At 37.4% G+C, this 26,029-nt stretch overlaps 1 protein-coding gene across 4 annotated transcripts in view; it reads right to left on the bottom strand.

Annotated features, from left to right (window-relative positions):
• LOC121429694 (disks large homolog 1-like) overlaps positions 1-26,029 on the bottom strand; it is an 88,230-nt gene that overhangs the window by 8,951 nt on the left and 53,250 nt on the right. For 3 of the 4 annotated variants that reach the window (XM_041626856.1, XM_041626857.1, XM_041626859.1), the window contains 8 exons: positions 15,525-15,636; positions 14,841-15,017; positions 13,546-13,630; positions 12,563-12,650; positions 11,269-11,307; positions 9,829-9,867; positions 8,735-8,782; positions 1,366-1,467 (listed from right to left, as the gene is read on the bottom strand). In XM_041626856.1, coding sequence (XP_041482790.1) covers positions 1,366-1,467; positions 8,735-8,782; positions 9,829-9,867; positions 11,269-11,307; positions 12,563-12,650; positions 13,546-13,630; positions 14,841-15,017; positions 15,525-15,636 — 690 coding nt within the window. The remainder of the gene's footprint in view (positions 1-1,365; positions 1,468-8,734; positions 8,783-9,828; positions 9,868-11,268; positions 11,308-12,562; positions 12,651-13,545; positions 13,631-14,840; positions 15,018-15,524; positions 15,637-26,029) is intronic. The other variant, XM_041626858.1, reaches the window with a different exon arrangement.

Below are 26,029 nucleotides of genomic sequence, written 5' to 3'. Positions count from 1 at the left end.
CAATAATGAATGAGTCAGACATTGTGGTGGTGTCATGTATTGATGACCCATAGCATAACCCCTAACCCCACCACATTGTTTCCAACTTTGAAACAAAAAGTAGGTTTTTAGAGGGAAAAATATGAATTTCAGCCAAAAAAGTAAAAAAGAGTGTGAAATAGATAAGTGCTTTATAAACACACACGTCTTTAAATATAATAAAGACATGATAACAATATTATTAGTCCAGGTATGGATCTTCATTCTTGTCACAGTCTTTTATATGATGGATGCATAATAAATGTGTGGATACAAAATTATCGCACTAAGTTCGGACTGGGGTAAGTTGAGCCAAACAGCATGGGGCAAGTTGAGCCATGGTAATTCCTATGGTAATGTATCTTAAAAAACAAACAAACCATAAAAATAGATTGAAATGCAGGCTGAAAGGAGCAAATTTACATGACTGCTCTTTTCCTTTTACAGGATGTTAGTATTTATATAGAATTAGCAAGTGAAAAGACTTTAAACTAAAAATTGACATGCTGGTTCTCCCCCCATACATTTTGTACATAGTTTTTGTGGTTCAACTTACCCCAGAAGGTGGCTGAAACTTACCCCATATATGGGGCAAGTTGAGCCATTTGTCACAACTTACCCCGCCTTCCCCTACCCAGCAAAACAAAAAAAAAAAGACACTGAACCAAATACTCAAGGATAAGCAGGAGAGCGTATTGGGATTTTTGGTTGAGTTTTCACATAGAGTTCAGCCTCGGGTAAATTGCTTCTAATCTCAAATAGAAATGGGAGAAGCCCTCCTAAGATGGAAATGTTTAAACTCATCTGGGACCCATAACACAAAGTTTAGCAATGATCGTAGAACATTTTTCTATGATTGATTCCATTGACTACAAATATACAATCAATCGTGAGAATCAAGCATACTATCAATCGTTAATCTTTGTGTTATGGGATCCTGGTCTACAGGCTGTTGGTCTACTTCTGAGACTCATACCACATGGGCAATATCAATTTGGGCTAATTTCCATTTGGCTACACTGCACTTGTTCTCTTACCCACTTGAACCTAATTCCCATTTAGTCTAATGCCCTAAATTTCAAATTTCACTTTGTCTACCAATTCATTTTCCATATTGTCAAATGAAAATTTGATTCATAAGCAGCTCATCTAAACCATGTAGACAACGTGGAGTTACATATAGATCAAGTTGATATTAGACCAAATGGGTGTATCCTAACTGGAAATTTGACAGTAGCAGTAGTAGGGCAAAATGGTAATTAGACTACGTGGGATGAGACCAAATGGAAAGTAGACAAAGTGGCGGGAGACCAAGTGGCAATTTACCAATGGAAATGGAATACTCACGTGGTACACAGCTTCCGAACTCATCGGGCATTTCCGAGATGAGATCATCGTTAACCCTGTCTTTACCAGGTCCAAGAATGATGACAGGCCTTGTGTATTTAACTGAAAATGAATATACATAAAAACAATTATAAAATTCCTTATCTAGCATTTTGTCAAGGGCTCCTGCTGTATAGGGTTTTTATTTGAGGGGGGGGGAGGTAGAGAGGGGTGGAGGCAATATGCTATTATCGCAATAAGGCTTAACAGCCAATTAAAATGGAGGTTTCTATGGCAGAGATACCATAAATTATGAAAATACTTACCTGATTTTCTTATTTACGAGATAACTCATACATCTACTTGATTTGCTAGTTCAGCCCTCTGGACTGCCATACCCGAAAAGAACTCCCAAGAATTTAAAAAGCGCGAGCGCGCCCTCTCCCGTTCAGGCTTACTACCCATGATCACCGCGCAATTAGCGTCCATCTTCCTCAACTTTTGCAAGCCCATACGTTGAAACATGTTGCTACGCAAGGCGGAGGGTCAGTGGGAGGGTATCAAGTAGATGTATGAGTTATCTCGTAAATAAGAAAATCAGGTAAGTATTTTCATAATTTACTTCAATAACTCCATACATCTACTTGATTTGCTAGACCAACACGGACTCAAACCGTAGGGAGGCATGTTTTCAATTGTAAGCCTAAGAAAATTTAAAAAAACAAAAACAACGAAAATTAGGGAGAGGGGGAAAAAGCCGCAGCTGCTTTAAGCGCCGAAGCAGCAAATCTCGCCTCGCTGGACGGAATGTCCTTCAAGTAGAATGAAGTGAAGGAGTTAGCTGAGCGCCAAAAGGCGGCCCTCAAAATGTCCTCGAGAGGAATGCCCTGTATACTCAGGAATACTCAGTATCATGGGCCCTCGGCCTAGTGTCAGGAGAACAACATCACCAGCTGACTAGAGCGTAAAATTCGGAATTTGTTGAAAATTTCAACAAGAATCGTGATCGGAAAACTGAAGCTTTTAAGGCTCAGTAAGTGATCAAACGAACAATCTGAGAAGGCGAGATATCTCAGAAGCCTCCGCGTGGGAGAAAGTGCCCAGAATTCGATATCTGTCTGAAATGCGTGAGGGCAGAAAATCTGCAGAATTCTGATAGAGAGCTGTGGCAAAAAGTTACTAGCGGTCCGAAGGGGACCAGGAACGACGGAGAGTAGGGATTTAAGAAGAAAACCACTCGTAAGGCAGTCAAGGGTCGAGAAAGCGACTGAGTGCCATCCTGTTAATAAGGAATGCCGCGGACCTGCTGCCTATGTAGAATAAAGCAGTCTGGTCAAAACAGCTCAACCGGGCGTGTCAGAGAAACAGCGCGGTACACATCACGACAAAAGTGTGATAGACCGAGTGATCGAGAGAGAACTCAGGATCCCCTTTCTCCCATACTGATTGAAGCACCCATCTGAGGGTGCAGTGCCCGCGGTGGAAGAGGTGGCTTGGCTCAAGCCACCATCGCCGAGAGAGCCCGTGAGGCTAGGCTGCGATGGCTGTTCGCTGGGCGGGGGAATCCCTAGCAGCAGCAAGTGTACGCCAGAGGGAGCTGGCGAAAAGTCTCTGTCATGATCTTACGTGAAAGCGACAATCAAGAGATGTTCTAATGAACAGACATCGCCAGATATGATACCTCAACTGTTACGTTCCCAACGGAATCGAATGAGGTAGCAACGGCCCTGTCCTATCAAGTTAGGGACGGGAACTGGCTAAGAGTGTCGATGTCCTCGCTTGAAGAAACAAGCGAAGGAGGAGGGAGACTTGAGGAAAATAATCACAAAAATTTCCATCAGTCTGCGGTGAGAACCAGTTGTTTATGAAAACAGCCACAAGGCCTGGTCTCTCAGGTGATCGTAAGAGCAAGCACCGTCGGCGCCGGTTGCGGCAGCGTGGAAGTCCGATATCGGAGAATAAGGAGTTCCAAAAAGCTGCGGGGGGCGGCAAAAATGACGCCCTAAGCAGTGGGGGATGAGCATCTAAGTTTCTAAAAGAAGAACTCCAGTGAAGTAAATCACTTACATGGAGAGACTCATCCACAGTCGGCCCGAGAAAAAGCGGGTCGTAGTGATTGTGGTTAGGTAGGCATAAGCATACATGCATCCACGGTTACATCATCCTCGGTCGTGCGGTGACCATGGCCACATGCATTGCATGGAGGGAGGATGAAAGCAGTATGCGAGGCGACTCGAGTGTGCCGAGTTAAAAAGCTTCTAAATAAGAAGACGGTTCGACAAATGGGCACGGTAAGACATCCACCGTAGACCACTCCACACGAGGAGGAAACGGCGGAGACGCCCGCAAGCTTGACCCACATAGAGGGCAGTCTATAAGATAGACTGTTAGAACTCGACCGATGGTCTGGAGGCGTACAGTTTGGTGTAAACTCGCCGACCCGGTACGGTGGGTGCGCCCAGAAAGTAGGCATAGAATGCCGACAGAGAAGTCTGGGGCTTTAAACAAGCTTGAACGCACGTACATAGCCAATAATCTCATGAGATGTACGGCGGTTTCTTTCCTCCGAGATGATGCTTACCCGACCGGGAAGGACTCGGGGAACAGCTGTGAATGTCAACAGGAGGGATATCTAGCATATGAAAAGCTGATTCCCTCCAGGTATTCGGTGCAGGTGCTTTCGGCGGTGTCCGGCTGGACGACCGGTGATGGCAGCTCGGGCAGGGCTCGAACGAGCCGCCCGAATACGAGACAATAGGTTAACATAACCATAATGCACCGGGTGGAGAAGGTGTAGCGATTACTAAGCACAGGAGAACTTTTAATCGCCGTGACATTCAGATCCGATATACATACTCATAAGTTCGGAGAGCTATGAGGTAGTGAGACATACCGCTGAGCGGTGATGCTGCTCATATCGGAGTCGCCCTCTCTTCAGCGGCGATCGCTGGAGGACGGGTGTCTGTACTAGCCCTGACTCTGGCCTTGCAAGGGTAGGAGCTAAGTAAGACAGGGCACCCTTACTTTCGAATAGAAAGTGAGGTTCAGGCCAGAAACCGACGGTCCCGTCGCCTGGGCGGACGGTCCGCGGACGTGATAGGTTGCCCCCTCAAAGCGGCCAAACATTCTCACGAGAGAAGTGCGTAAGAGATTCTTACCTCCAATCTACGGGCCCGCTTAGGGGGTAGAATGGAGTTACCGCTGAAGGAGTCGTCGCCGTACGACGGATAAGATGTATGCGCTTCCGTGATTTCCTCCCAAGCCGGGAGAAAATGACGGAGACGCCCGCCTACCTTGCCTAGCGCTCGGGACAGCATGTCAAACCGACTGCTTCGGTTTGGGCGGCGCCCTCGAAGCGGGTCGCCCCCCTCTTCCCCTGCCTCTGCCTTCTCGCTGGCCTCGAGAGACTTGAAAGTTTCGAGACGGCGGTGCCGGAGCCTGGCGCTTCCGGGCAGCAGCAGAGCGGGGGTGGGTTTGCACCCTCGGAGCTGGAGGCTTCCTCGTCGTAGGAGCCGCCGGGCGCTGGGCGACCCCGTCACTCTCCGAGACCCCCAATTCGGCCGATTGAGCTCGGAGCGCCTGAAGAGGCGGGGCGAAAAATAAGGACTCCCCTGCTTCATCAATACCCCCGCTCGGAGGGTAGATGTGAGGTAGATACTTGTCAAGCAGCGCCTGAGCGCTTACTGAAGAGTCGACCGCGGGATAGGGGTTATCCTCGCACTGGTCGCCTTCGAGAGACTCCTCGTAAAGGGAGTCTCGCTCCATGGACTGAACCGGGAGGTTGTCCCCATGACAAGTTTCCTCCCCTGGAGGAGCTCCGAGAGCCGCGGGAGCCGTACGGCCTCTCGGCCGGCTCTCATGAAGGCAAGGGAGTCCAGTAAGCGCCGGGGTGGCCACGCGTGTCGGCTGGGACACGTGCTCTGAGATCGACAAAAATGCTGGAAAGCACACGCGATCTTGAGGTGCCCGGTTAGCCGGTGCACTGGCTGGCGATTCGACAGAATCGCTCGAGGATATCCCGGGTGTCTGGTGGTTATTGCCCACTTGTCTCGCTTGATGCTCGGGGGCATCAGCGGGGTGAGTAGACGTCGAGGGTGGGGTGAACCCGCACTGCTCGAAAGCAGAATGTAGCAGCATGAATAGCTGTAACATCTGACCACCGACACAAGGGTCTGAAGGAGGAACGCCCATGGCAACAGGGCTGGCCAACCTCTCCTTCGACCTCTTCTTCTTCTTCTTTTTTGCGGGCTCCGCCGGCGTGGCCGGAGCAGAAGAAGGCACAAGAGGCACGGGTGATTTCTTACGATTTGCCGCCCCTGGCAGGGCGGCCGCCAACAACGAAACTTCACCCGAATCTGACGGGGTCAGATTGTGGTCACAGTCTGATGTGTGACGCCTCTTGCGGTAGCAGAATGTAGCAGCATGAATAGCTGTGACATCTGACCACCGACACAAGGGTCTGAAGGAGGAACGCCCATGGCAACAGGGCTGGCCGACCTCTCCTTCGACCTCTTCTTCTTCTTTTTTGCGGGCTCCGCCGGCGTGGCCGGAGCAGAAGAAGGCACAAGAGGCACGGGTGATTTCTTATGATTTGCCGCCCCTGGCAGGGCGGCCGCCAACAACGAAACTTCACCCGAATCTGACGGGGTCAGATTGTGGTCACAGTCTGATGTGTGACGCCTCTCGCGGTCAGGGGCTGGGCGATCTCTGCCGATGCTATCACGGAGGACGACTTAGACGACAGAGAGCCTGACCTGTGCCGGGGGGAGAGAACCGCACTCTCTCCCCGGACTTCCGGTGACCCGGTAGCCGGTGGGTCGCATAGCCCTTTGGGTGCTGCGGCGGCAGAACCTGGTTTAGGCTTGGAAGCCTTGGCTACCACTTTTTTCTTTGTCCGAGACCGTGGCACCAGTCTCGGCCTTCCTGCTCTTAGCATCCGACCGCAAATTCGGAATGCTGATTGACGCAACCTCATACTCACCGCCGCCGGTGGAAGCGGCCGACTTCTGTAAACTTGCAATCGGGACGGTCCCCGTGGAGGGCACCAGGTCCTCTGGGGCTGTGTTAGTCCCACTCATCGGTACCTCTCTCTACTCTGAAAAAAGAAAAACAAGAATTTTTTTTTTTTTTTTGTTATTATTACAAAGATCTCGCTTAGATCAAAAGTGGAGACCGGAGTGGTCTTTCCCTCCTCCTATAAGAAATTTGTTTGAGCAAACAGAACAATTCAAAAGGGGAAGGGTAGGGAGGAAGAAGAACCTAAAAATAGTTTAGGTATCTACCTGTAAGAAAATAGAAAGGAGGTCGGAGACTTTTTTTTTTTTTTTTTTTTAAAAAAGAAACTCCTACAAGGTTCCCCTACTATATTCTCTTTTTTTTTTTTTTGTGCCCGAAGGAAAAAATCGAAGCAAGAATTCAAAAATGAATGCAAGCTCAGAAGGGAACGAAGTTTCCACCTGCGAAGAAAAACTAAAACAAGAATTTCAGAGCAGGAAGAAAAGGGATTGAGAGGCAAACAATTCCAGATAAGAGAAATTTTACGATAATTTCCAAGAGGAAAAACGTAACCTCCTGTGGAAAGGTAAAGAAATTCAGAACAGGAGGAAGGAGGAACGTCTCTAGTAACGATTCCAAGAGGAAGAACGACACAGTAAATCCTCAAAAAAGAATCGTAGAACCCGCCTGTCGAAGTAAAAAATATAAGACTAGGAGGGGAGAGGGAATTGAACGAAGAAAACAATTCCGGGAAAGGTCAAAAAATTCCTAACAGGAAGAAGACCCCACCTGTAAAAAAAAAAATTTTTTTTTTTTTGGGGGGGATTGAATAACCAATCAATCAAGTTATAATTGCGTAAGTCGAATTAAACAATCCCAGAAGAGAAAAAGGGCTTTAAGTTCCGTCTGTGAATAAAATATTAATCAAGAATTTTATTCAGAACAGAAAGGAAAAGGAATTGAGCTTTAAGATCCGCCTGTGAATAAAATATCAATCAAGAAATTTATTCAGAACAGAAGGAAAAGGAATTGAGCTTAAAGATCCGCCTGTGAATAAAATATCAATCAAGAAATTTATTCAGAACAGAAGGAAAAAGAATTGAAGAATTAATCAATCAATAATCAATCGAAAATCTTAATAAATCAATTCCGGAAAGCAAGGAAGGAACAGAGTTGAAGATCCCAACCTGCAAAAAGAAATAACAATAACACCCTCGACAACAAAGTGTAAAGGCTGTCTAGAATTTAATTCAAAAACGGCACCAAAAACCACCACACTTTGAACGTGAAGAACAATAACCATGGTAGGAGGTGAATGCTTGCTGCCACGTAGTCAGCCCAAACCCGGTGCCTCGCGAACGCGCTAGCGATGCGGCGCGACGAGAACCCAAACGTTAGGAAAACAATTTAAGTGTCACCAAAAACACGCTAAAAAGTCGCGCCGGGTGTAAATTCTGAACACAATCTTACACACAAACGGAAAGATTGAATTTAAAAGGGAGAATGCACAACAGATAAGCAAAAAGAATATACCAAAGCTCAAAAAAGATTTGAGCTTTAGGAGACTTATCTGAGCACGTCTTGACAGATGGCTTGCCGAAAGCAAGAGGAAGATGGACGCTAATTGCGCGGTGATCATGGGTAGTAAGCCTGAACGGGAGAGGGCGCGCTCGCGCTTTTTAAATTCTTGGGAGTTCTTTTCGGGTATGGCAGTCCAGAGGGCTGAACTAGCAAATCAAGTAGATGTATGGAGTTATTGAAGTAAATTAATCTTCCTAGGGTTCAAAACAAGCACATATGAATACATATTGGATTAAAGCTGTTGTATATCAGTCTAGCTTATTGTAATTCAAGGAATTCGTATTACGATGACAAAGATAAAGGACAGACATAACAAGATACTAATAGAAAAGTAATGCTACAGTTACACCAATGAAACCAATGCCAGACCAAATGACCTGCCAACCTTCCACAAAAAAAAGTATTTTTAATTTTGGCTCAACATAACAATCGCCAGCCTGTTGTAGTGAGATCGATGAAAGAACATGTGAAATGACTCTACTTGAAAACTTGATAATTCACTCTTTAAAACATGTGCTCATAGGCGAGAATCATTACTTGTTCTTTTCATGCAACAAGTAACTGGCTCGACGGTGATTTTTACTGGTCTGGGACTGTCGGACCGGAACTAGTATCACGTTATTAAATAGAGTAATAAACCATACAAAAAAGTGTTGTGTATTCATAGCAAAAACTCTAAAAAGGGAACGGTTGGCATGTCTGGACCGACCAAAGCTATTGCATTATTTACAATGACATACTATCGGTCAGTTTGGAGTCTGTTTCATTGGGTGTGACTAAAGCAAAAAACCAAATCAACCCCACTGATACTCACTTTCTTGTTGGACGACTGCTTCATATGAGAGAATTATTTCCTCATTCCCTGTTTTAAAGTAAAAGTAAAAGCAAAGAGGAAAATAACAGTAATGAAAATAAGCAACATCTTTATGCACTTAAAAACAAATTTTTCTAAGTGCTGCAAGTATGATTAACATATCCTATTTCATTTTATATAATATATGAAATGCTAATCATAACCTAGATTTTTAGTATCAACTATGAAGTACCATCTCTACGATTCCTGTTTACAGAAAACATGACCATAGTAAGATTAATTAATTAGTAATTAATATGTCTCTCTGGCTAATAAATACTATTATGTTTAGCCCAAACTTGTAAAGATTTATCCAGTAGTATTGATACCAATTGTATTGAACTTATCAGGTTAAGATTGTTTTGAGAACGTTTTGATTTCAGTCTTAACCTGTCGAGTAAAGATTAATTTTGTCAATCTTACTTTTAAATCAAATCTTACAAATATTTCACCAGCCCCCTTTTAAGCTAAACCCCCTCACATGTTAATTGTGTCAATTTGCAGTGATAAAATTAATCATTTATAACTTATTCTCATACTAAATACTCTCATAGATAACTATGAAATTAATGCTGTGCAGCTTTGATGCAAACCAAATTTAAAAATTGGTTTGTGCTTATTGCAAAGATTAATTTGACATGATTTCACTTTCGTATAAAACTTTATAAAAAGCATTTCTTTTCATCCCTATCAAAGCTTGTTTACAAATTTATTAGAAGTTGCCAATTTGCAAAGATTAATAGATTAATTAGATTACATTAAACATGATCTCACTTTCATATAGAAGTGTTATAAATGTATTTTTTCATCCCTATCAAAGATTTGATTAAGAGTGAACAAAATTTATTAGAAGCTGCCAATTTGCAAAGATTAATAAATCATGCATGATCTCACTTTCATACAAAACTTTCATAAATTATGATTTTTTTTTCATTCTCATCAAAACTCAGCTAAGTCAAGATAACATTAGAAGTTACCAATTTGAACGAAATGATTTAATTATTAATCACAGTGAATTACTGTCATGTCATGTGACTTGTTAGGTTTCTACTTACTGTAGCTACTTTCGCTATCACTGGCATTGGATGTGAAAGCTGTGGAAATTAATAAGGTGTATAAAAGAAAATATAAACTTGTGCATTAGACAACATTAAAATACAGAGTTAATAATCATGCTACTAAATTGAAGTTTGATGATGCTCTATTATAGTTACATATTCATACCACACAATCTTGTATTATGAAATATCTTACATTTGTGGGAGTGTGTACATGTGCTACTAATAATCAAAGTTGCCTTTCACTTATTTCTTTCTCAATATGGCAATTAATCTTTATTGATGCTTAACAGACAACTATTACTGCTTTTATATATAAACATTCTACAAATGCCCCTATTTAATAATTTATATAAGACACCATACAGAAAACTAAACAAAATAAAAAAACACACAACAAAAACATATGTAAGGTGAATGATACCTTGGTCACATTTGCTCTACGACGGTCGTACAGAGAGTAGAAAACAGCAGTTCTTAAAATTAACGAGCTACATAATTGGTTTGCGTAAAAATGAATAAAACGGCTGTTTTCGACTCGCCGTACGGCCGCCGTAGAGCAAATGTGACCAAGGTATGAATAATATGGTTGCTAATTGTGAACATAGCTACAGTATCTCAGAATAGAACATTCTCCAGGGAGATAATAAACATGGGTGGATTAACTAGAAGGGGGTACAATGTATATGTAGGGGTACAGGAAAAGGGGTACACCCCCTATTGCCCTTGATGTGCATCTGGTAAAACACATAGGTCAATTTACAGGAAAACATGTTAAAATTGTGAAGGCTGCAATTGAACAGGGCTACCTATTGAATGAAAGGTGGAAAAATGTACAAAATATAATGAATTTTATTAACTGAGATCATATCTCTGTCTGCATTTCAATAAATAAAATGGCACAATAAATTACAAAATACACAAAGTCATGCACATGCATATATAAGTGAAAATATACCAATGAGGGTGGGGTCTGTGACAACAAACATTACATATTTAAATCAGTATAAAAAAACTGATGTGTATATTCTTTTGCAATTTGTCTCCTTGATAAATTATATTTTTATTAGTTCAAAGTACAAAGTCTTCATCTTATCATCATGTGTGTACTTGATTAATGCACAAGATATGAATAAAGTTTCAGAAACATTCTTGGTAAATGTATTTATTTCCTCATAGCACTGGCACTGTGTGCATAAAGTGATCAACACACAACTGATTATCTGTGTCTGCAATGCATTTGCATTTAAAGGGAAAAACAACGACCCTTTGACTATTAAATTTTCCTATCATTTCAAAAGAACCATTTTGGACTGTGAAATGCTGAATGTAGGGGATTCTTTAACTCTTCTGTAAGTGCAAAGTTACATCTCGATTGTACAACATTGAATTTCAAACAAGGGGTAACTACAAGTGTTCACTGACTAAATTATTGACCTGGTTGTGAAGATGTTGATACTATTACTGAAGATGACACTAAGACAATAGAGTTGAGCAAGAAAGAAAGAAAAAGAAACAGATAGCATTCAGTAGCCAATGCAATCTTTCAGAAAAAGAAATCATTAGGCAAAAGCAGTCATTGAGCAAATGCAATCTTCAGGCAAAAGCAATCATAAGGCAAAAGCAATCATTAGGCAAAAGCAATCATTCGACAAAAGCAATCATTAGACAAAAGCAATCATTAAGCAAAAGCAATCATGAAGCAAATGCAATCATGAAGCAAATGAAATGCAATTTTGAAGCAAATAGAATCAGAAGCAACTGCCATCATAAAGCAAATGTCATCATGAAGCAAATGTCATCATGAAGCAAATGTCATCATGAAGCAAATGTCATCATGAAGCAAATGTCATCATGAAGCAAATGCATTCATGAAGCACATGCAATCGACAGAAAATGAATCTATTTGAGAAATACAATAAACCACAAGTTTGAGTGAGAAAGATCAGAAATATCCAAGGTAACTCAAAATTTTGATGAAAGCAATGATTAAAGTTAATACAACCACAATGAAATCAAGATGACCAAAGATATGAATTGTTGAGATTTAGTTAGGTTTTTATGCCATTTATGAAGTCACAATAACAGGAATTCCATTTAATTATATATTATTGGAATAATTAAGTGATTTGTGATTCAAATTTACAATAAATTGAGATTTATATTAGAAAAAAACAATTGGAGGAAATACGTGTATTTAAGCACGTACAAATCTTCGAAAAGAATTTGAACTATCAATATAAATATAGTTAACTGATCTCCCTTCACAAATCATCCACTGACTTATTAACTAATCACATCATTTGAAAATCTAGCTGCTGCATTTTCTTCTTATTGAAGTTTTTCTCATGCAGTTTTTAAACTTAATACACAAATCAAATGAGCTCTTAACATGCAAAAAAGCAAGCATCATGCATTTTCATAAGCAATCAGTCAAGTTTTATACTACAAACTACATAATACCACATTACTGATCCTGAATAAGCAATACTTTGCCATTTTCTGAGTTTTATTACAAAAAGCTACAGAATAATGATCACTGATGCTACAGTTATATAAACGAAACACACTCCTGACTGAGCAAAGGAGTTATTACATTATTTCAAATGGCTTACTATTGGAGTGACTGTGGGAAAATGCAGGTTATTTCCCGGCAATTTAATTCTGAATAAAAAATTTCCATGGACAAACCCCTTTTCGGCAAAGAAATCTATGTTATTTGATAACTTACGTTCTGGGTCGCTTGTCTCCTGATCACTGTCCCTATTCTTCTTGAACTTCCTGAAGAAACCCTTTTTGCCTTTGCTATTCACAGTTCCCTGATGTGAGCAAAGAGAGGAGCGAACAATACTTAAATCCACATACATGGGACTACAATGCTAGTATATGTGTGGATATTAACATTCATATCATTTGAAATTTCTGGAAAAAGTTTTTCCACGTTTTTCTTCGAAAATTTTTAACATTAAACCCATGATGGTGCACTGTATGTGCGGAAAGTGATGGATCCTATGAACCAGGATAATGATGATTACAATTACAATTACAATGGTGCTTACAAACCAACATATGATGTGCTATATAACTGGAACTATCATTATTATCATGGAACAATATCTTATTCCAAAACAAATTACATACAATTTTTTAAAGACATCTTGGTCTTAGGGGAACAGAATAATTCGGGACAAAATGCCAGTCCAAACCCCCCACCCACAATCGAGAATTTGCCCTCATAAGATGCAAATGAGCCCTGATATATTCATGCTAGGTTGATAGAAAAATTTGAAGTTAGATTGATTTTGGGATGGAGTAGTTTAGAAGCAAGTACAGAACATTTACCCTACACTCCATATCCATTTACGATGTCAAATATGGTAGTACTAAAACAGTTAATACCATATAAATTCGGTTACACTTCGTAATTCCGAAACACGTAAATTGCCTATACCTCGATGTTCGTTAATCCCAATATTTGTGGCGTTATTCCGAAGGTTAGATTTCGTTTTCGGACTAACGAACCTTTGGAATTACGAACCTCATTTCGTTTTCGGATTTACGAATGTATGTGATAAATTCAATCTCTCTCTCTCTCAAAAAAGGATTTTACACTGTTACATTATTGAATGCTTAGAAATGGTATCATGTGAATAACTCACAAGAATTGAAATCATAATGAAATTGAAAATGTTGCATTCCATGATGCTAACTTACGGGCGGCTCAGTGATGTTGTTGCTCCCTCCTTTGTTACCCGTGAATTTGACACTCCGTAACCTAGCCTTCTCTTTCCTCTCCACTCTGTTTGATTGAATAGAAATATAAATGTTACTGACAGAAAAGACAAATATTGAAGATACTGATCCCCCCAATTTTTTTTTATAAATAACTGTTGGAAATTAGGCAAACTTGTATTGGATCACATGGTCATTTAGGGCCGTAATACAAAGCTTAGCAATCATCGTAAACTTTTCTCTTTTAAAAATAAATTAATTGTATTAACTACAATGTAAAATACATAGCGAAATTCAAGTGAACGATTAATCGCTAACCTTTGAGTAATGGGACCTGGAAGTAGCTGAAGTGGCAATGAGTCAGTTGGGAGCTACAATATGAGCATGTGCAGATTAAGGTACAAACAACTAAAATTCACTGACATGAACTTTTTACTGGTTTGCCTGACATAGCAAGACCAAAATTTTGCTAACTCGATTCAAAACACCAAGCCTTATTGATTGTAAGAAGCAGGTAAATTACACTCATTCTATGAACAAGGTTATGATATAACCTTGTTCTCTGGTACTCCTCCCTGTGCGGTGAAATATGGTTGGCAATGTTTGGTTAATTTTCTCTTTTTCTTTGAGACAAATGCTCAATTTTTTTGACACTGTCAGGTTCCATTACAGCTATTCATCATATAATTTGGCTTTTTTAAGTAAATTTGATTCTTTGAATTATTTTTTCTTAATTAAAAATAGAGAATGAAACAATTGTCTTGCCATATTACTTTCCACCAATAGAAGGCGTACACAAAAATATGCCCAAATTTCAAGTTTTTGAGCACTTTGGTGAATACAAAAATTACCCCCAAGTTACTAATGAAAAATAAATTGAAACTGTACGGAAATCAGTATTTTTGGTCAAAAAAGTAATATTTTAATGATTTTTTAAATTGTGTGCTGTGTACAGCATTGGCATACCATAGTTCTACCTGTAGATTCCCCACAGGCAGGATGGTAATGAACCCTTGTGTGGTAAAGTGGAGAGTTTTTTTCTTGTCAGGTGCTTCCACCTGTCCAGTTGGAGGTATTACTTTTCAAAGGGAGATATTAAAAATTCATGATGAAGCTTTCATGATGAAGCTGTTACTTTGCGAGCGTCTGATCAAGGTGTATAAAATTATCCATATCATAAATCATCTGTGGATATTTGAGGTTATTTTTGAGGTGGCGAACTATGAACTGGTCTATTAGAGGGCATGGAAAAGGGCAAAAGGTCAAAGTGCACTGACCTCCTCTTGCTTGGAATGATGCCGATTTCTCCCTCCTCTCCGTTGGGAAGAATGTGACGTGCCTGCCACCACTCGTCGTCGCTGGCGTTGGTCACGTGGATGATGTCACCAAAGTCAAAGCTAAGGCCTTGACTGGGTAGACCACTGTCCCTATTCTTATCATAGTCAAACAGAGTCCTAGAGATGATTAAGAAAAATACACCAAAAAAAAAAAATGATTTGATGGAGAATAAAAAGCAAAAAAAAAAGAATTTGTTTGATCTAAAAATATAATATATTGTAATTCAATAATTTTACTTTTGAATCAAAAGCATTGAAGACAATAATATGATTCAAATTCTAAAAAAAAATGAGAACTGAAAATCCTCCACAACTTCAGGCTATTTTCTGTAATAGCATTTCAATCAAACCTATTTTTTTACACAGTGCTTTTCATTGACATTTACTTGAATTTGATAATCATGCATTATAAATGCTTACAATTTGATTATTTTATCATCCAACCCTGAACGTCAAAAAGTAGGCTATTCTCATTTCCGAACATTAATTTACAGAATCAATGCACATATCAAAAGAAGTAATTTCTATTTCATAGAGAGTACATATTAGCATATCATCAAATAATATCAAACTTAGTAAAAAAGGAGTCCTTGAAAAATAATAGATTTTTGTTGTTGCACTCACCTGACAAATAATGTCCTCTTAGCCGACGTCCTAAGACTTCCTGTGGGACTAACAGAGTTTTGCATCATCTCCTCACGCAATGATTGGATCTTTGCTTCAAAACAGTTGTATTCTGAAATGAAAACAGCAACAAAATCCATTAAACAGACCTGCTTACAAATCTATTACAATGTAGGAATGTTCCCCCAGGTAACATAACAGGCACACCAATGAAACACACTACAAACTGATCAATGGAATGTCACTGAAAATAACACAATATATTTGGTCAATCTGGGGTCGGCCTGGAGACGGCTTTGCATTTAAACCTGGGCATAAGAATGTATTCCACTCTTCTATTGAATCGATCCTATTAATACAACATGTTGGTATGTTAGGAAAGCCTTGGGCAAGCTTCTTTGTTTGAAAGTGAAATTCAAATGTTTAACTGGTCCATTATGCTTGTTGCTTCTTTCTTAAGAACATAGTACCATGTAAGTAAAAAAAAACAAAAAAACCCTGCAATACTTAAAAATTCAGTTTACATACATTTCCATTACATGTACTTGCTGCTATGCCTGGAAAGCTCTGATAAGCATTCTTGGCAAATACAATTTTTGTTATCAAAGTAAGTCTAATACTCTGACGTTTTCAAACAGGTCTATTTGATGTTTGTAAACATGGATGTAGCCTGTTATAGATGAAAGGAATACTGCACCGAATAGACAGAATACATGAATCAAATGTTGCTATGTTAGGTAACCCTATAGCATGCTTTATATGTTTTTTTCACAGTTTGACAAGAATGCATAAATTTGAATATATTACAGTTGAAGGGTCTCTGGCGTGTAATTCAATAGGGTTAAATTTAGTGCAAACCAATGGATTTATTCATCACCATGTCAGTAAAAGCTCCAGCAAGCTCTTCACATTGCTGGCCAAGCTTGTTGACTTGCCCATTACAATGAGAAAATGTTACCTTTCCCTATTGAGAAATCTTTCCCACAATTACAATACAAACATTACGAAAAATTAACCAATTCAAAAGTTATTTTCAATATCATATAGTCACTGAAGCTTTCATAATTTGTTATTGTTATAAGTCATAATGCATATTTTTAATATTCCATCATTTCTTGTGAAGGATGTGAAAATCAGGCTTTACAATAGAGAATACAACTGAACAGCATGTGACTGGGGGAAAGAATGTTATTTGCATATAAAAGGGCAAAAGGCCATTAAAGTATGATTGTTTACATTCAATCAGTCATTGTATTGTCAAAAGTCTCTCTCGGGAAAATGATCCAATCTACATGTAAATACAAATGGAAACCGAATGTGCTCCACACAATACAACAGACTAAACATGATCAGAGATGAATACAAAAATCTTATATAGGGGGTCCTATTGATTGTGATTGGGGGGGGGACCAAAGACTTATGATTGATTAGTTCGTTTGATTAATTTTTGGCTTCTTCTTATAAAGTAGTGCAATAGTTATTATGCATTCTCATTATTCCACTAGGGAGTAGGGGGATACTGATTTATTTTCTGATTTTTTTTTTCTCAGGACATACACTGTTCTCTATTGCAACACAGACAAGTGCATTAAAAACCAAAATTTACTTCGCTGATTATCAAAACATAATGAAAATATGCAATGAATGGTTGTAAGATCAAGAGGAAATACCAGCAATTGTTTTATAAAATCAACATTTTTTTCAAACCTACTGCAGAAGTTTGTGACAAGTAGAAGATTAGGCCCAAATCATTTCCTATTAAACCTTTACTCCCATTGGCCAAATTGTGTCTGTATTAAATGTAATTATTCTATAATTTACATACCAAAGCATTTTTCTTTTTAATTTTCTGTGTAACACAAATATTGTTGGTGGTAATTTTTCTTTTATGATTAGATGTATGTATGGTAATAAAAGGCCTTTCATACAGGCAGCAGTTATCCATGTCACCCAAATTTCACGTTTAAACCTATCTTGTTATGGTTTTTAAATATTTGTAAATTACTGGCCAACATTTAATTGTATATGTGGGCATACAATCTATGTTTGTACGCAGATAGTCGCATGGGACACAAAAGATGAAATTCCTGTCTTTCATGTTCAGATTAGCATTTCATGCCTGAGCAAATTTAAACAAAAAGAGTGAACTTTTAAAAAAGAGCTTTAGCTTTGAAGGTGACTTTTCAATCAGGTTTTGTAGGTCTGCTCAGTCAAAGAGTTTCTATAGAATCAGTTATGTTTATTCATGATAGTGTAAATATTTACAATGAAAACCAAAGCCACAACTGAAAGTATATTTTTAAAGTCGCAGTAGAATCATCATAAAAAAATATATGAAAATCTGTTTTCAATAATATAAAACTATAATTCATCTATGAAAAAAGTCAAACCAAAAACAAGTTAATACAAATTCAATGTAAGTGCTATTAAAATGGCATGTCATCTTGTATAAAAGTTCATTTTCAAAAATGTCACAAAGATGTGCATTTCATACAATATTCTTAGGCTAATTAATCAAATATTTAGATTTCGAATTAGTGGTATGTAAATGATTTATACAATGTCGCTATTATCTTGAATCAAAGTAAATTTCAAACTTGTTTTGGAGATGTGTTATAATGTAAAATCATAAAGTAATAAAATATGAATTCACATAAGAATTTGATACAATAATATCCGATTTGGTGCCAGTGTAATTGATGTTTATGATGTTGTATTTGTATCAAAGTTCATTTTAGCGATAGAGATGTGTGAAAACATAAAATTATAAATGATGAAATACCACCAAAACTTATAGTTATCTATAATAAATAGTATAGTTATTTGGTGTCTACGCTAAAGGGCAATTTTTTTAAGGATATTTCGTACGCGAAAAAAATTTGACAAGCAAAAAGAAAGAAAAAAAAAAGGTCTTCAACCACAAATAAAGGATGTCGTACCCAAAAAACAAAATTGACAAGCAAAAAAAAAAGGTCTTCATATTCAAGAGGGGCCACACGTCTGTTTTCATTCATTGCATTTCTACATTACAAATTATCAGTTGTGACTCGTCAGGGGGAGGGCAGTCTGCCCCCCTTAGGTATGCTAGTGGTGTAAACTATTATTTTGTAGACATGTCTTTTCATGACCCACCACCAACATCATTTATATAACCACCTATCAATAAAGCTAAATGAAAGTAGTTGCAGTAAAAAACTGATTTTGTGAGAAAGTCTGTGAAGCCAAGGTTAAGTATTACTATATCATTGTGGATCTAGATATGGTACAGTACATAAAATGAACTTTGTGAAATCATAAAATCTAAGCTGAAAAACAATCACACTGAAGATCGCCAAGATAGGCACACGTGGGACAGTGTATTATTATTGCTGCAATAAAGACCAGACGGAAGTGACAGAATCTGCGCTGATGTTGCTTATTTCTCAGCATTAACACTATTTTTTCCAGAATCCTTTGGCACATATTTTTCATTCATACAAACAGACACTTGGGTGGTCATATTAGATTTTGTAAAAAGTCATTTTGAGATCGTTACCACAACTGGCATTTATCTGTAACTCAATTGAAAAAAAACAATGGTACAATGTAAGTATGAGAATCATGTATTAATGCTATATATGTAAACTACTGCATACTTTCTCTTTCATATTTTCCTTTTGGCTTGATCTTTCATCCACAGTATTATAATAAAACTAAACGAAGTCTAACATATTTCAGTTCACAATGAGCTGCATTTCAACACATCCAGACAACCCCATAGTATATCAAAAATCATTCAATAAAAATTAAAATGCCAACAGTAGTGGTAAAATACAAATATGATCTGGCATGGATGCTATGTAAACTACTACATACTACCTTGTACCATGGTAGTACATATCATATTCATCTTTTATTTTACTTGACCTTTCATCCAAAGTATTGCACAAATTAACAGAGCAAAGTCCAAAATATTTCAATTCACATTGAAGTGCATTTCAACACAATCATATATGTCCACTTGTCAAACCAGAGACTTCATCGCGTCAGGTCCAACCAAAATGCTACCATCTCCGTCAAATCTGATCCCAGCCTAGTTCTGAAATCACGTTGAACAAAAGGAAGACCTTAAACCCAGCAGATGTCCTTTGTGCCACCATATTTTCTAACAAAAGCTGAAAACTATATAGCAAGCAAGTTTGGTACATCATTTAAAAGAATAGCCTAATGCCGGATCAGGTTCGATAGTAGGCGAGATTTTTTTTTAGTCAGTTTCCCAATTTTTTTCTTTTGTGCAAAATACAGGCCCAAAGTGTTCTTGAAATTGAAACTTCTGAAATGTTGATGTTTGAGCACCTGACCTTTAGAAAATAATTTCTCATAAAAAAATAAAGCTATGTTCTTGTCAATGATACATACAATCTTAAACATCTTAGCTCCAAATATATGATTATTTCATAAGACCATGTTTTAGTGAATGATGATGTGGATATGTACCATCTTAAAAACTTTGAGCTCTAATTATAACACAAGTCAAAGGGAACAATCAACCATGCATCAATTCAGGTTTCTTTATCAGGGTTCCCAGCTTTTCAAGAAAACAAAATACCCTGATTTTTCCCTGATGAAGTTTAAAAATTCCCTGATAATTATTCAAACCCATTCCCAATTTTGCATGTTTTCTAAGTTGTTGTACAGTGAATTACATGTATTTTCAGTATAAAAACAATAACCAGTCATTCAACGGATATTGTATTAATATGCAACAAAATAAAGTTTGACCAACTACTGTGCTTGCAACTTTTGGGCTGATCAAAATTCCCTGATTTTTTCCTAATTTGAGGCATTTTTCTGTGATTTGAATTATTTTTATCGAATTCCCTGATTTTTCCCTGACTGGCAAAAAGTAAAATAATTTTCCCTGATTTCCCTGATGGGTTGGGAATGGGAACCCTTGTTTATATACAGTGACACAATATATAGAAATATATTTTTTTTCTTCAAATTGAAAATTTGAACAAACGAACAAGCCATTCCATACTTGAGTCAAAGCAACTTACAAATAATGTATGTCCAATCATTGAATTATTCAAATTCCTTCCATGCAGCAAATATGAAAATGAAGACAGCACTATCAAGTCCATGCCATTGGGCTATCAAGATCACACACCAGTAACTGCAGTTTCCTTTCAATAACACATCACGAAGAAATTCCAACCACTCGGAAGTACATTTCACAGTCTACATCAGGTTGTAAGTTACCATCCTGGATGAGTGAGCATTACAGTGAAATGCACACAGACAAGAATCCCCGCATCTCAAAGCATGGAGATCCACCGAGTTCATTTCATGTCAATTTCAGAGAAGAGTGGGTGTCCCCAGTCAGTGGTAAAGAAAGAAGAAAGAGATAAGCCTCGCTGTAACAACAAGCATTATCGATGGCCAAATGCAGATCTTGGGAGCGCATATAACTGTTGTGACATTTCTGTTCCAGAGAGGATTAATGATCGGGGAGTGCCTGCTTCGAACACTGAAACCAACTCATGAGAGAAGAACTATCGTAAATGTTCCGGCCATTGAAAAATGTAGTACAATGAGAACGTGGAGAGAATGAGACGGAGAGAGAGAGAGAAGAAAAGAATAAAACACTGCAATGTATCCAGTAGGCATATGCTTTTGTCCGCGCCACATTCAGCTTTAAGAGTAAACAGTAGTCCACGATTTGATTTCAAATGGCTCATACCGACTGCGGGGCAAAGGGCACGGGAGCATTTAACTTTGGCTTGTATTGAATAATTCTGGATTGAAAGGCTTGATAACAATGTATGCTTCTCCGACTTCTATCTGTAAAATCAATAAGTCCAACCATTCCTTTGGCCTTTCGTCAACCCTGTTGATAAATGATTCAGATAGATTTTCAAATACAGGCCTAGAAAAAAAGAGCATTGTGTATTTTTACACATTTTTTTATCAAGTGTATAAAATTTGCCTTGTTCACAAAAGCATGCTAATAAAGAACTGATAACAAACTTTGGGAGTTTCGATGACATGGAAAATGTAATTTGTTTCAGTTCTGTTTTCTGAGAATATATATATATTCAAAAGAATATAAACCTGTTGCAATTGCTACATAAATGATAAATGACAAACTTGCTATTGACTAATACATTACAGGGTTCACCTGGTTATCGAGCATTTCATATAACTTGATCTTGATTTTAAGTTTCATGAAACAGGCCCTCGTCCTGCCCCAAAGAAAAAAAACCCTATTTGCTCCTAATTTACAAAAAAAAATTAGAAGGAATATCCTATCTACTGTGAAATGAGAAATTACACCTTTGAACAAACAAAATTAAAACCCCAATAAAAACATGTTAAGTGGACATAGCAAAACTATAAAAAAAAATACAATACAATGCATCTTTAATATCCATTGCCAGCAAAATCAATTTAAGATAAATACAGCTGCTAATTGATATCAGCTTTTGGTATCGCTTTTGAAAGAAACCTCATTTCATGTGACAGACTGTAGTCATCAATAAAAATATCATATAAGGGAATCATTTTTCACCCATATGTTCCTGGATATTCCAGTGCTTGTAGGAATTCAAGGCCTTTATTATGAGGTCCAAGTCATCACGGTCCATCATCTAAAACAGCTAAATCTATGACTTGAGGCACAAAATAAGCTTATAATTTGAGCTGTGTCACAATTGTCTATTAATTGTTAAACCACAACTTTGGATCAGAGTTTACATGATATCTGAGTTCGGAATATTTGCCAATGACTTTTGTCATCTGTGACAGTCCAGAATGAAAAATGTCTGACAATAATCACTTTGTAGATGCGCATGTTTAACAACTTATAATTATATACACAGGAAGCAAGGGGGGGTCCTCCATTGTTGATTTGAGGGGGGACGGATGCTGTCCCCTACTCTGTTTCAGCCTTGTCTGAATAGTGTGTTACATGTGGGGTAAAGGGATTAATGATTTTTTTTCTTTTTGTTTGTTGTTTTAATTGCTTGTTTTTATTGCTTGTACATCTGTATATATTTTGTTTCTTTTTAATTGGATGAACGCACCATATGCTATGAGTGCCTCTGATCCAAAGGAGTATGTTCAAATAAAATAAATAAATAAAATAAATGAATATATCCATAACACACACTGAGAATGAACAGAACAGAAACATATTATTACCCTTTTTAAAGACCACAAAATGAAATCATACATCTGAACCTGACCGGAAGTAGAGTTACATGTATATGTGGGGGAGAAGCAATAGGCTTTTGAAAATACTTCTTTAGCTTATTTCTAAGATTTCAATTACTGTGTGTATCTCCTGCCCATTGTTTACAGATTTAAAAAAGCTTCTTTTCCCAAGGAATGCAGGTGTCTTTAATCCATTCTGTGGAAGACAGGGATACAATGAAAAGCTGATTATCCTACTCAATGACCTACAAGACAAAGCAACAAGATCAGGAGGGGGAAAAAGAGACAGTTGTTTTCGGTCAAGTGGATAAGCACCCACATGCAAACCATGAAATACGGGGTTCAAATCTCACAGCATTACTGGTGTGCATAGGCACCTGAAGGTCTGTTTCTGAGAACGGAGCCCAAATTGATAGACACGAGCACATATATAAGAGACTGATACATGACATATCATGCCCATAAGAAGTATTGCAAATACTTATTATTTCATGAAAATCCATGAAGGTTGCAGTATGTTAAAGAATAAGTTTCTCTAAATGAAAATAACATGGGGACTATCACTGTAGTATAGATCTAATAACAAAAATATAACAAATCTGTATATATAAAGTGGTAACTATACCTGTTGATTAATTTTGTATACATGTGACTATATTGTTATTTTGATTTTATGAAATAAAGTACCTCAGAAGAGGAAAAGAGAAAAAAAATAAAGCAGTAACTAGCTTTATATAATCTTCTTTTTGTTCGCAAAATATTATCTAAGTATTTATCAGCCAGATCCATTTAAACTGTAAATATTTTACAATGCCTACCAAAGTTTACTTGCACCTTTAAGAGTCTGAACTCTTAAAACAATTCATTATGACCATCAACCCATGACAATTAGTCAACCAATATCAAAATATTTTTCAGTTCTACTTCACAATGAGGGCAAACAAATAAAATCAACCGGATGGAAACATTTCGTAGAATACAAAAACAGATAGCAATAATAATTCATGATGTATTTGTGGTATTTAGATTAAGAATGTATATTTCTGATGATGAGTTATTATTCCCCTCCCACCAGAGGATGATGTTTGAACAAATAAATGCAAGACATCCTGTATGGATTCCCCATTTTACAAATACAGTATGGGGGCAGATATCCACATTTCTAGGTATTCAAAAGTCATAAAACCATGACGATTGTTTTCTCTGTTTGTCAAGGAAATATCCCCTCTTTTCATTTAATATTTTACATTTCTACCTTTTTATTTACATTTGAGTTCTTTACATGCCTTGAACACGCTACAGAGAGGATTTTGGTATTTTAAGTCAAACTACCATCATCATCACCATCATCGATATAGTTGTCATCATCACAATTATTGTCACCATCATGATTATTATCATTTTTATGCATACTCCTCCTCCTCCTTCTTCTCCTTCTTCTTCTATTGTTAAATTTATTGCTTGTTCATGAATTGTTTAATGTCTTCCGCTTTATGTATTACTCATTGATTGTTTTGTTTATTGTTTAGCTCACAAACACTTGACATATTAAGTGCATCAATGTCTGTATATTTTTATTTGTATTATTTATTATATGTAATGTAAATAAAGTTTTACTTTGAAAAGTAAAAAAAAAAGTCTTCTTCTTCTTCTTCTTCTCCTTCTCCTCCTCCTCCTCCTTCTTCTTCTTCTTCTTCTTCCTCCACCACCACCATTACTACTATTAAGAGTATTATTATTATCATCATGATTCATTTCTAAACTTGAACAATTGCACAAACAATGGAAACATACATTATATTCAAACAGAACATTTCACAATTTTTTTTATTAAAGGTCAAGTCCACCTCAGAAAAATGTTGATTGGAATCAATAGAGAAAAATCAGACAAGCACAATGCTGAAGATTTCATCAAAATCGGAAGTAAAATAAGAAAGTTATGACATTTCAAAGTTTCACTTATTTTTAACAAAATAGTTACATGAACGAGCCAGTTACATCCAAATGAGAGAGTCGATGATGTCACTCACTCACTATTTCTTTTGATTTTTATTGTTTGAATTATACAATATTTCAATTTTCACGAATTTTATGATTAGGACCTCCTTGCCTGAAGCACAAAATGTTAAAATAATGTAATTCCACGTGTTCAGGGAGGAATGAAACTTCATTTCACATGACAATGACGAGAAAATCAAAATATTTAATATTTCAAACAATAAAAAACAAAAGAAAATAGTGAGTGAGTGACATCATCGACTCTCTCATTTGGATGTAACTGGCTCGTTCATATAATTGTTTTGTGAAATAAAGCGAAACTTTAAAATGTCATAACTTTCTTATTTTACATCCGATTTTGATGAAATTTTCAGTGTTATGCTTGTTGAATTTTTCTCTTTTTATTTAAATAAAGTTGTTTTTGGTGGGGTGGACTTGCCCTTTTTAAAGGATATAAAAATCCTGAACCTATCTATGAAATGCCCATAATTTTCATGCGAGGGAAATATGGCTAGAAAACCTTGAATTATTTGATCTAAAAGAAAAACAATTATCTGATGAAGTCAAACAATGTTTAAACCTAATTAAAAAAACATGTTATTTTTCCTGTATAAGCTGGATTACTCCCAACATTTCTTTGGTCCGAAGAGTTAACAGTAAACACAGTTCTTTCCCACATGACATTTCACTATACATTTTAGATTCCAACAGAAACCAAACAAAATAGAATCACATGAAATGCTCCTTCCCCCTACAGCAGATTTAAATCTACTTTCCCACACGCGATGATTATGGAAAATTAAAAAAAAAAACGGATTGTACATTAGAGATCCTACAAGTGTTGCTTAATTAAGGACAAAGCAAGCCATATAATGGCTTCATTAATGAATATGGCTTTTCTCCTTTAGGCCATATTACATCAATAACATTGATCAGAATGTTCAGAGAAAAATCAAATAAGAATAACACAAAAATATGTCATGAAAATTAATTCCCAACATTACATTACATTATTCTCATTATAAACAACAATAACCCCCTCCCAACTATAAAAATTGCTGCCATTACTCCTCCTCATTCCGTTTCCTTCTTCATGTACTCTTTCCTCTTTTTTCATCTTCCTCCACCTACTCCTCCCCTTCCTCGTCCTTCTTCATCATCAATAATTTTATTTCAGAAAATAAGGTTTCCTCTCAAAATCTGGACTAGTACTCGACTTCCCTAAATCCCAGCCATATTATGTCACATAAAAAAACCCTAACAAAAAAAAACCAACAACAGCAACAACAATAACAACAACAGCACCACCCTCA

This window comes from Lytechinus variegatus, chromosome 16, assembly GCF_018143015.1.
Source record: "Lytechinus variegatus isolate NC3 chromosome 16, Lvar_3.0, whole genome shotgun sequence".
NCBI classification, from domain to species: domain Eukaryota; kingdom Metazoa; phylum Echinodermata; class Echinoidea; order Temnopleuroida; family Toxopneustidae; genus Lytechinus; species Lytechinus variegatus.
This window is presented reverse-complemented; position numbering and strand designations above follow the sequence as displayed.